The following is an 11,019-nucleotide window of genomic DNA, read 5'->3' as shown; positions in this document are numbered from 1 at the left end:
GTCCCTGCCAGCCGGGGACTGGGAGGATGAGGACATGGAGAGCATGGGGCCCATGTCCTCCGTGGGCAGCTTTTGCCAATCCATGAGCGAGTGTGATGTGGAGGACTACATGAATGCCAGGTCCCGGGCCCTCGAGTCAGAGTCTGACCATCTGTACAGCAGCACCGCGTCCTCCAGCACTTTAAACACTGACGTGCCCCAGGTGGTCCCCTGCAGATTCATCATCTCACTGGCCTTCCCCGAGACTGTGAGTAAGTGCCGGAGCCGAACCCCAACACTCTATCAAAAGGGGGTGGACAAGAGAGAAGCATCCATCAGACTGTCAAACTTCAGAGGGAAGGTAGGGGAGGGTGGGGGTAAGGGGTACAGATCAACCAAAGGACTTGTATGCATGCATGTAAACCTAACCAATGGACACAGATACCAGGGAGGTGAGGGCATGAGTGAGGGGTGGGGTGAGGGGGCAGTGAAGAGATAAGGACACATTTGTAATACCTTAATCAATAAAGAAAAAAGAAGATTCTTGTTTAGTATCCTTGATGATGAATCTAAGTAGGACATTCATTGATATTGGCCTAAGAAAAAGGCAGCAGCCTGTCAGACTGTATTAAAAACATTTAAATGAATTAATAACTATTAATGATCATGTAACTTCTTAATTCAGATCAACCAAAGTCCCAGGCTAATGAGAGCCAAAGAGGTGTTGCATTAGGGCTACAGTCCTTCCCTGCTTATTGTAAACCCTGAGCTATAGCCTCCTTTAACCTATAATTCTAGTGACTCTGGAGTCTGGTCCTTGGTGGCAGGTGACTTCCTTGAACTCTTTAACCCTAAATAACTATGTTCCCCAGGGTCTGTATGACCGTTCCCATTGAACTGGACCTTGCTTCTCACCTCCCTTACTGTTCGTACCCTGGGTTTCCAGGGTTAACTGGACATTTATGCCACGGCCAAGGAGAGCCAAATATTTTGAAACCCAGACAAGAAGACTTCCTGCCATCCCTCAGGTCTGTCTTCTCTTTGACTACTAAGTCTGACCCAGATGGGAATGGGGGTTCCTCACCCCCCCTCAACACTTGTTTTGATTTAGCAACTCTTCCTAGCTTTTCAAAGGGCCCTGAGTTGGTCCTGGCTTTTCTCCCAGGCAAAAGCTTCTATCACAGCATGGTTTTGTCTAACCCGTGTATGAGACCTTGAAGTGCATTACATAACCCAAAGGAAAAGGAATTTTCCAAGTGTCAGTGATCTAGGACATTTCAGATATGTTTACAGGCAAGAGACTACAGAAGGTAACACTACCATTCTTTTTGCAGGTTCAAGCATGTGGCAAGTTTAAGAAACTATGCCTTTCAAAATCCCTTAACTTGTAAATCAGGAATATGTTGCAGAAGTCACATTAAGTGGCATTGGTTGATCTTTATTCTTTTTATTTATTTATTTTTTTAATGAGAGAGAGAGAGAGAGAGAGAGAGAGAGAGAGAGAGACATCAAGTTGTTGTTCCTTTATTTACACATTCATTGGTTGTTTCTTCTAAGTGCCCTGACCCAGGATCAAACCCACAATCTTGGCGCATAGGGATGACACTCTAACTGATCTACCCAAACAAGGACTTTATTTTTCTTTATTATTAAAATAGGTGAATTGGATGTATTCAGCTGGTACTAGTATATAGTAATACATCTCAAAAATCTTAGTAATAGCCATTAATGATTCTATTGCAATGAGTGCCAGGTGAGTTTTATTCTAGATGTAGTTCATCAATAATTAGAAAAAAACAATTTCCCCCAAGGATGCTTGCTAAAGTTGAGAGACTATATAACTACAATTTACATTGATAAAACTGTTGTATGAACCTGCAGGATGGCCTTTTCACCAAAAAAAATTCCACTTAACTTTTGAGAAGCCTGGGAAATAATGGCCAATGTAATCGCCAGAAGAGACCAACTGTACAGTCACCAACATATATACCTGGTTATCGCCTAAGAAAATTGGAGCTTAAAAGTAGAATCTGTGCTATTATTTCTGTGCCCTACCAGTTCAATACTTGTATCTTGCAGAAACATCTATGTTTGAATACATAATTGATGGCCAGGCTCTAGAGGTAGTATAATCTGAAACAGTGGTGTGCAAGTGTTCTGATGCGTGAGAATCACCTAAGGAGTTATTAAAAGAGCAGGTGTCCAGGCCCTACTGTGAGAGATTCTGGTTCAGTAGTTTGGGGGCAAGGCTCAGTAATTCTGAATTCAAAATAAGCACCCAGGTGATTTTGATGCTGGTTCCATGTAACACACTTCGAAAAACTGAGGAAAGAGCATGGGTTTTGAAATCAAATAGATTTCAAATCCTAATTTAACCATTTATTTGTTTGTAGCTTTAGGCAAGTCATTGCACTCTCTCAGTCTCAGTTTCCTCATCTGTAAAATGAAGCTATACAATAATAATCTTATAGGATTGTTGTAAATACAGTGGGGCCTTGACTTATGAGTTTAATTCGTTCCGTGATGGAGCTCGTAACTCAAATTACTCGTATGTCAAATCAATTTTCACCATTACAATGAATTGAAATGCCATTAATCTGTTCCGGGCACCCCAAAAACACTGCAATTGTTTTGTTAAATGTTTTTAAATAAGACAATGTAATTAAAAATAACGAATATTGTATAAAAACACAATACTGAACAATAGAATGTAGTACAATAAACTTGTTTTATTAAGTTTAATGTACAGCATTTACCTTGGAGATCAAACGACTTAAAGATGCTGATGGAGTTGGAGTAGAAAGGCTGAACTGAACAACTGAATACAGTAACTGAATCTTATTTGATGATTGTTGCCCTTTTTGCCACGCTTTCATCACTTTCATCTACAGGAGTTTTCGATAAAAACCTATCCAATGAGATCTGTTTCATCCTCCCTTTCAGAATATTTCTGAAATGAGTTAGGCAAGTGTCATTAAACAGCTCCATCGCACACCCAGTTGCAATTTTTTCTGGGTGTTTCTTTTGAATAAAGTCTGAAAGTTTCTCCCACATTCCCAACATTTCCTTCATCTCACCATGTCTGACAATGGAGTGAATGCCGGTCCTCTTTTTAAAATTTTCGAACCAGCCCCGACTGGCTTTAACCGGCTCGCCCGATGCCTCGTCTATTGAAGTGCCTGGGGTCTGCTGCAGCAAATCAGCGTAAATAGCTCGTGCCTTCTCCCAGATTGTAGCCTTCATCACAGTATCTCTTGCGCGCTGCTTCTCCGTTAACCACACCATTAGCAGCTTCTCCATATTTTCATGGATAGATGTCCGCTGTTTAGAAATTATTGTAACGCCCGTGGCTGGAGTTGTAGCCTGTATCGACTCCTTCTGCTTCAGTATGGTGCAGATCGTGGAAGTGCTACACTCCTACTGCTTCGCCAAGTTGATTACACACACACCTTGGTCATGTTTTTCGATAATTTCTTTAATTCAATGCACATCATCCGCTTCTTCTTCTCAGCACTGTCCTTCGCACTTACTTTCTTCAGATCCATGGTTGAAAAAACGAAGTTTTGCAAATTACTGCAAGCACAAATGCGAGCACAGCACTGACGCTTCAAGTAAGAGCTAACTGCTTAAAGTGAACGAGTGAGACACGTGATGCTGGGCTGATGTTGTGACATTCACTGTGACGTTCGCTGCGCCAACTAGCGGTGGGGTATCTGAAGCTGGCTCTTAACCTGAATTTTAGCTCACAACTCAAAGCAAAAAATCAGCCAAGAGATAGCTCGTATCTCGAAAAACTTGTTAGTTGGGACACTCGTAAGTCAAGGCACCACTGTATAGAATGAAATCTGTATAGAAGGTACATGGGACATACATTAAGTGCTGATAAATGTTTGTTTTCTACTTAAGGTTCTTGGTGGGGTACATCAAAGACTCAATGATAAGATGAGACTATGGGGAAACTCAAAGGCATTATTCATACATGACTATGAAATTTATTGCCAAAACTGGGATACTTCTGAAAGTGAAAGGAGGTACTGTTAATTGCGTAAACCCAGGACTATATAGTCACCTTAATTATTAGTCAGATAAAAGACCACGTAATTGCATGACTTTACCCCAATCTACTCTCCATTCTTAAAGTTAGAGAGTTGGATGTGGTCTTTGCAGTTGTTTTCTTGGCAAAAGCTTCTCAACCACTGTTAGTAATCTTGCAGTCAGAATCTGCCCTTAATGCATTTTGACTGTCTCTGCAATGCCTACTATTAATACCATGTAGTGAATATAGTAGGTTCCTCAGAAGATAACTTTGAATGATTAAATGATATAGTTTCTCTGTTAACACAGTTATTCCCAGGTGGATCGTTGCTTGGAGCATCATCCTGTGCACCGAACGGTTGTGGGTTTGATTCCAGTCAGGGTTTATACTATACTTAGGTTGTGGGTTTGATCCTCAGTAAGGGGTGTGCAGGAGGCAACCGATCAATGTTTCATTCTCACATCAATGTTTCTCTTTCTCCCTTCCTCTCTCTCTAACAAAATAAATAAAATCAATAAAAATATTTTTTTAAAAATAAGAAATGACAGCATTTCTCAAAGTGTCACTACAAACCCCTGGGATTGACTGTGAGGTCAAAGCTATTTTATTAATAATACTAAGACATTATTCATCTCTTTTCATTGTTTTGACATTCACAGTGATAAAAACAAAGGCAGGTTAGAAGCCAAGATGGCAGCAGTGGCCAGAGTGTCCTTGAGGCGCCGGTTCCCGGCAGCGGCCCTCGGTGGTGCCTGCCTGCAGGCCTGCCGAGGGGCCCAGACAGCTGCTGTCACCGCTTCCCGAATCAAGAAATTTGCCATCTACCGATGGGATCCAGACAAAACTGGAGATAAACCTCGTATGCAAACTTATGAAATCGATTTGAATAAATGTGGTCCTATGGTGTTGGATGCTTTAATCAAGATTAAGAATGAAATGGATTCTACCTTGACCTTCCGAAGATCTTGCAGGGAAGGGATCTGTGGCTCCTGTGCAATGAACATCAATGGAGGCAACACTCTAGCTTGCACCCGGAGGATTGACACCAACCTCAACAAAGTCTCAAAAATCTACCCTCTTCCACATATGTATGTGATAAAGGATCTGGTTCCTGATTTGAGCAACTTCTATGCTCAGTACAAATCCATTGAGCCTTATTTGAAGAAGAAGGATGAATCCCAGGAAGGCAAACAGCAGTATCTGCAGTCCATAGAAGATCGAGATAAACTGGATGGGCTGTACGAGTGCATCCTCTGTGCCTGCTGCAGCACCAGCTGCCCCAGCTACTGGTGGAATGGAGACAAATACCTGGGACCTGCGGTGCTCATGCAGGCCTATCGCTGGATGATCGACTCCAGGGACGAGTTCACGGAGGAGCGCCTGGCCAAGTTGCAGAACCCCTTCTCTCTCTACCGCTGCCGCACCGTCATGAACTGCACAAGGACCTGTCCCAAGGGGCTGAATCCAGGGAAAGCTATTGCTGAAATCAAGAAAATGATGGTAACCTACAAGAAAAAGAAAGCTTCCGCTTAACTCTTCTCATGCCAACCATGACCTGTAACCAGCTCAGCTGGACATAATTTATATCTAATTTGAGTTTCCATGATTACAGCATGTAAAATAAAGTTTTAAGAAAAAAATAAATGTTATTCTACTTTATTAACAAACAAACAAACAAAAAACACCAATGGCAGGTAAAAATTCTGGTGCCTTAGCAGAATCAAGCCAGTGGCACTAAACTATGCTGCTAGTCATTAATTACATTCTTCACCCCCATTCATGTCCATCAAAAAAAGGAAAGAAAAAGCCAGTTTTACTTCTGAATACCCTTGATGAAGCAGTATAAATGACCAACTTCATTAAATTTTGACGACCCTTGAGTACTTGTCTGTCAGTATTTTGTGTGACAAAATGGGAAGCATACAAAAAGCATAGCTGTGTACCAAAGTAGGGGGACTATCTCAAGGAAAAGCACTTATGCAATTATTTGAGTTGTAATAATGGAACATTTCACATGAAAAACATTTCACATGGGTAAAATGTAGTTATTCAGAATTGGGAATTTGGCAGATACTTCCTCAAAAATAAATAAAGTGAACTTACCACGTCAAGGAAAACAATGGATCACATTTATTGCCAATGGTAAAATTTGAGCTTTCAAGAGAAAATTAGAATTTTAGAAAGCCATCAGGAATTTGACAAGTTCTCAATACTTAAAGGTTTTTCTGTGGAAATTGATAGTGATATTAGTGAGGATTATTTTGTGATATAACATAATAAAATAGGTCAACATTTAAAAGATTTGCATAACTCAGTGAATTCTATTTTCCAAATAATTAATGCATGATGTTACATAATCCTGAATACATAAGTGATCCATTCAAAGTGTGGATTAGATCAATAGTTCATAATACTGTATATCATATTTGAAAACTGCTAAGAGAGTAGATCTTACAAGTCCTTATTACAAGAAAAAAATTCTGTTACTATGTATAGTGTATATGATAACTAGATTTACTGTGGTGACCATTTCACAATACATACAAATATTGAATGACTATTTTGTACACCTGAAACTAATATAATGTTGTATGTCAATTATACCTCAATTTTTTAAAAAGTGTAGGACAGTCTAATAGACTTTAATGTAACAAAGAAGGAAAAGTTTATTAATGTGGTTTCAGAACTTATATTGTAATAACCTTTAAGAAGCTATGGCTTTGTTGAGTTTTAATGTAGTCAGAGAATATTCACAATTATCTGGAGAGGTTATTAAAATACTCCTCCCTTTTTCAACTATATATCTATGTAAGACCAGATTTTCTTTATATAGTTCAACCCAAACAACATTTTGCAACAGATTAAATACAAAAGGAAATATGAGAAATCGTTTGTATTTAATTAAGCCAAACATTAAAGGGATTTACAAAATTATAAAGCAATGTCATTTTTCACACTAAATCTGGAAAATATAGTTAATTTCCAGAAAAAGTATTTATAACTGCCATTTTAAATTAATTAATGTTTCAATTTTTTCAGAAGTAATTTAGAATACATAGACATATACCAGTATAATATGTTGCATAAATATCAATATAAATAAGAAAATATTATTGGACTCTTCAGTAATTTTTAAGATATAAAGTTTCCAGAGTTATGGTATATTAATAAAATGGAGTTCTTTGCAACAGGGAAATTTATAAGTACTTACTGGAATTCTCTCAATTATATATTGTTAAGTGAATAAACTGAGTTGCATTATAATATGTATAGTAGGCTTCCATTTGTATAAAAATGGAGGGAAAACTTAAAAAAATACATATATATATATATATATCCATCCATATATATATACTAGAGGCCTGGCTCATGGCATTCATGCACTGGGGGGGAGGGAGAACTGCTGTGGAGATAGGAGAGGCTCCCACCACCCCTGCTGCGCTTGCCAGCCTTGAGCCTGGCTCCTGGCTGAGCAGCGCTCCCCCTGTGGGAGCACACTGACCACAAACCACTGGGGGCAGCTCTTGCGTTGAGCATCTGCCCCCTGGTGGTCAGTGCGTGTCATAGCGACCGGTCATTCTGCTATTTGGTCAATTTGCATATTAGCCTTTTATTATAAAGGATATACACATACATATATACATTATTACTTATGTGTAGAAATTTCTTACATATCCTAAACTGTGGTTATATCTGGGAAAGTGGCCTGGGGTGTGAGGAGATGGGAGAATAGCTTTTCATGATATGTCCTTTTGTATATAAAATTTTTTTACAATAGACTTTTGCAATTGAGAACACTATTTCATAATTTAAAAACAGAAACCATATCCAATATTAGATAAAAATACTCAGTAGGACAATTGGTAATAGGCCTTGGGCATTTCTAACATTGAGTTTGTGCTAACTTTGGTTCATTAGATATTCAAAGAAATACCTTCTTTTGTGTTCACAGTCTCAAATTTTAACTTCAGCCATTGCAAATAAGTACTTTTTGTCCTGCTTCCTATCTTTCTGCAAATATTTATTTTTCATTAATGTTAAGCAATTCTACTGGCAGTGTTTATTTCTGTTAAAGTGGAATGGCAAAATTTTACAGACAGGAAATGTCTTTTCTTGCCAAGATTCAGTTATTGGAAGAGGGAACGACAGACAAGTAGAACATGAAGGACAGAAAAGATAAGAATCCTGGCAGAAATTACCAAGAAGAATAAGGGAATGGATTAAGGTGGGAAGGGTTATAATGGGAGAGAGGAATAAGGCCAGAGAAGGTGATGGAGGAGAAAGAGTTAAGAACAGCCTGGAAAGAAACCAGGAGAGGAGGAGGCAGAATTAGTACAAGGTCAGAGAGCAAGCACTTAGAGATAAGTAGAAAAGGGAAAGAAAAATATAAATCGAAACAAGGGCAAACTGAGTTGAAAACAAAAAAAAGCAGTTTATTGAAGAGAAATGGCCCCCTCAGCAAGTAACTGAGGGAGGGCTCACTTCGGCTCCAAGAGAAATGGGAGTGAAAATCACTAGACAGATATCCAGTGGAAACTGAGAAATTGAATAGGACGTGACACTTGACAAGAGGAGATCCGAAGTATTTTGATTGAGTAAATGGGATTCTTTTATTTAAGATAGAAATTCTGGGTAGATAGTTTCCAGGCACAAATAATGGGCATGTTCACGTTCTCTGTTCTGTCTGGAAATCTGAAAGCATAGGGAAGGCGACCTTGGGCGTGATGGTGGGTAAAAAGGCAGAAAGGGAGAAACTTCTGTGTTCCCTTATCTTGTGAGGAGGAGAAAGAGAGCAGCTGCTGAAAGAGTCCTTTATCCACTGGCTGCGCAGCTGGCTTCGGAGTCTCTCTCCAGCTGAGCGTCGCCAGTCACTTCTGACCCAGACAGTCCCTGACAAACAGCGTTCCGCCCACCAGCCTCAGGCTGTGACCAAAGGCTGTGGGAGGTGGGTGGTAAGCAGAACAACACCCTCTCGACTAGAATATTAGGGAAATGGAAATTTTGACTCAGTGGTCAGAGTGGGTGCGTAGCAAAAGTGAAACTTCCACAATAGAAAAAAGTCTGGGTACAGAAATTGGGGAACAGGTAGAAAGAGGAGCACTTAAGAAAGTACAGAATCACTCAACTGCATTTTGACTTATTATTCATTTCAACGAGTGTTATTTATTCTGTGATGCTAAAGAATTTGGGGGTTCTAGGTCATCATTTTGTTCGCGTTGTTATCACGGCCTGGATCCTAGATCCCCTGATTGGATCTCTGAAGGCTGAGCTTTGGTCGCTATTGTCTCCTCTTTGCAAACCCCTGGTTGTGTCAGAGGGAGTTAGACAGCAAGTTACCCAAAGCACTGAAAGAACTGGCTGCACAGGAATAATTTGCTGATGTGCCGGTGTAATATTTTATTAGCCTACAGTAGATATCAGGATGAACTTCTGTAAAAAAACAAGGCTGAGTCAATTTAGTTACATTGTTGTCCTTAGGAGCAGTTACCTCCTGTCTGTATGCTATCAGTCTATAGAGGAACTATTAATGTAATAGTCCTAATATTGGGCCGCTCTTCACCATGAAGCAAGTGTTCTCAAGTGATAAGAAAACTGAGCAAAAGGTGAAAAGATTACAATACAAATAAATTATGCAGAAGCATCTGGGGTGAGTTATTCAATGTAGTTGCCAATGTATTCCTTGAAGCACAAGAATATTTTTATTGTAGTTGTTTTCTGTGGAAATCACATTAAACAACATAATTCATTCTTCTCCTTTTTAAAGAGTGTATTCTGCCTTTCCTTTATTACTCAGGGTTAATTATTGTTAAATTAAGTTATTTTCCATCACAACTATATAGTATGATCTGGATCTGATACAAGGGTATAAACATTTTTGCCCCTATGTTCGATCTCTAGATCAACTGGGTGTTTCAGGGTTTTCTCTTGAATCTCCTCTTTTAAGCTTTCTGTCCCTCTCCTTGGTGCCAGGCTGTCAGCAGCTGCCCCCCCCCAAACAAACAAACAAACAAACAAACAACTTGCTATCTCTAATGTCTGAAGGCCTTGGAAGTCAAATAGCTATGTGTGTGAAAACGATGGATAAGGTGCCAGGAAAGAGGCCCTGCATCAATGCAGGAGTGAAACACCTGCCCTTCAGTGGGTCACATTTGTTGGCCTATTGGTTTTAGTGTGTGAACTTTATGGCATCATTTGCATGCCTATAGTTATTTCTGTTTTATTTCCTATTTAATCTGTGATCTTGTTAACAGAGATGACCAGGTGAATTGAGGGAAAATGAAATACTTGGAACATATATTGAGGAAAGCCTAGCCAGTTGTTAAAGCTCATGGAGCACAAATTTGACAGTGAAAATAATGTTTATAGAAACAGAGGGCAGATTACCCCCTAAACAAATCAAGACACACTTATTACTCTCAAAAATCAAATTCATGGTCATTTTACAAAATACCAGAAGCAAAGAAAAAAGAAACAAAATAAATATCTTAAAAAGATTACCAATTACCCACTATTAACATTAAGATATTTCAGGAACCACCATTTAAATAACTGCTAGTTTACTTATCATGGATGCCTTCATACAGGAATGTATTCCTTCACAGCATCCAAATGGATGGAGAGAATTGCTATTATAGAATGTATATGCTTCAGGGAAATCTGCTCACTAGTGATCTTCCTCAGATCCTTGAGAAAAATAAACACACATACACGATTTTTATTCATCTGCTTCTGAAGTACATAAAAAATAGCAAGGAATTTAAAATAAGATTAGATCACTTATCACATTTATTAGAATTTACTAATTCTAGTTAAATGAGTTTCTATAAGAGGAAAAACTTCCATTTAAAACTTTAAAATAGGGGGATGAAGGCCAGAGCTGGGTGGAGGGGGTGTCTGGGAGAGGTCAATGGGGGGAAAGGGGAGGATATATGTAATACTTTCAACAATAAAGATTTAAAAATATATAAAATAAAGTGAGGCATACTTCTCCCAGAGATTTGGGG

The 11,019-nt window shown here is 39.1% G+C and overlaps 2 protein-coding genes across 3 annotated transcripts in view; both read left to right on the top strand.

The window, feature by feature from the left end:
* The window catches only part of RASGEF1B (RasGEF domain family member 1B), a 540,242-nt gene that overhangs the window by 413,461 nt on the left and 115,762 nt on the right, over positions 1 to 11,019 (top strand). The window lies entirely within an intron of this gene.
* LOC102771621 (succinate dehydrogenase [ubiquinone] iron-sulfur subunit, mitochondrial) lies at positions 4,668 to 5,659 on the top strand. The gene has a single exon (XM_015557665.1). It carries the CDS (start codon positions 4,706 to 4,708, stop codon positions 5,546 to 5,548), a length of 843 nt encoding a protein of 280 aa, XP_015413151.1. The 5' UTR covers positions 4,668 to 4,705; the 3' UTR covers positions 5,549 to 5,659.

The sequence above is a fragment of the Myotis davidii genome, unplaced genomic scaffold (genome assembly GCF_000327345.1).
Source record: "Myotis davidii unplaced genomic scaffold, ASM32734v1 scaffold449, whole genome shotgun sequence".
In the NCBI taxonomy this organism is placed as follows: domain Eukaryota; kingdom Metazoa; phylum Chordata; class Mammalia; order Chiroptera; family Vespertilionidae; genus Myotis; species Myotis davidii.
Note: the sequence above shows the minus strand (reverse complement) of the source record. Positions and strands in the feature narration are given on the sequence as shown.

Bases quoted from the DNA above. Each gene is read 5' to 3' on its own strand.
- LOC102771621 (XM_015557665.1), top strand. From the start codon at position 4,706: ATGGCAGCAGTGGCCAGAGTGTCCTTGAGGCGCCGGTTCCCGGCAGCG.